Source organism: Carlito syrichta, unplaced genomic scaffold (genome assembly GCF_000164805.1).
Source record: "Carlito syrichta isolate Samal-C Ts95f unplaced genomic scaffold, Tarsius_syrichta-2.0.1 Scaffold309108, whole genome shotgun sequence".
Classification (NCBI taxonomy): Eukaryota; Metazoa; Chordata; class Mammalia; order Primates; family Tarsiidae; genus Carlito; species Carlito syrichta.
Genome location: NW_007253204.1, coordinates 375456 through 376422, shown reverse-complemented (window position 1 = coordinate 376422; position 967 = coordinate 375456). Strand labels below are relative to the sequence as shown.

The 967-nt window shown below is 65.0% G+C and overlaps 1 protein-coding gene across 1 annotated transcript in view; it reads right to left on the bottom strand.

The window, feature by feature from the left end:
* Positions 1-463: 463 nt before the first annotated feature.
* Positions 464-967, bottom strand: part of NEUROG1 (neurogenin 1) — a 737-nt gene continuing 233 nt past the window's right edge. Inside the window, 1 exon segment of the mRNA XM_008066789.1 lies at positions 464-967. This exon segment is cut by the window's right edge and continues 20 nt beyond it. Coding sequence (XP_008064980.1) covers positions 464-967 — 504 coding nt within the window.

Here is a 967-nt window from a genome sequence, read left to right as displayed (position 1 = left end):
CCCACTCCTTGTCTCTCCTTTTTAAGCCTTTTCATTGTATTGTCAGCCGGCTCAAACCGAATTTTCATGCTCGTTTTTCTTCATTAGAGTTCTACAAATTGTAAAATTGACTTTTCACCTCGTCTTCAGGGGCTGATCTGTCCCTTTTCTAAATCACACTGAAGTGGTGGCTGGGGTCAGCTCTGAGCCAGCCACAAAGGAGGTTTTGTGGAGTTCAGAAAGTGCAAAAGGAAAGGCCGTCCAGGGGCGGGCTGGAGGGGCCCGGGCCGAGGGCTGGAGACACAGACCAGGAGGCGGCCGCCGCGAGGGTGCGGCGACCTAACAAGCGGCTCAGGTATCCCCCACCCCTTTAAAGCTCCCGCTTCCCCCCTCCGCCTGGGGCGGGGGTCCCGAGACCGCCGCTGGGGCCCCACCTATTGCCTGTTGACTGGGGAGAGGGCAGATGACGGTGTCTACAGAGGGCCTAGTGGTAGGGGATGAAACAGGACGTCGTGTGGAGCAAGTCTTTGGGCAGGCCTGGGAAAGAGAAAAGGGGGTCGCCCGGGCCGTAGGTGAAGTCCTCGGAGGCGGCGGGGCTGCTGGGGTCAGAGAGTGGCGAGGCGGCGGCGGCGCAGGGGGAGGCGGCGGCCCCGGAGCCCCAGGACTCCGCGTCGCTGGCGGGGCTGGGGGGCGCGGGCAGGCAAGGGGCGCACTGCGGCGGCAGGAGGCGCTCCCGGGCACCGCCCCCGGGCAACCCCTGGTCGGCCAGGCGCAGCGTCTCGGCCAGAGCCCAGATGTAGTTGTAGGCGAAACGCAGCGTTTCGATCTTGGTGAGTTTGGTGTCGTCGGGGAACGAGGGCAGCACGCTGCGCAGGGCGTCCAGCGCAGCGTTGAGGTTGTGCATGCGGTTGCGCTCGCGGTCGTTGGCCTTGACGCGCCGGCTCCTGCGCAGCGAGTGCAGCAGCGCCTCGGAGCGCACCCGCGCCCG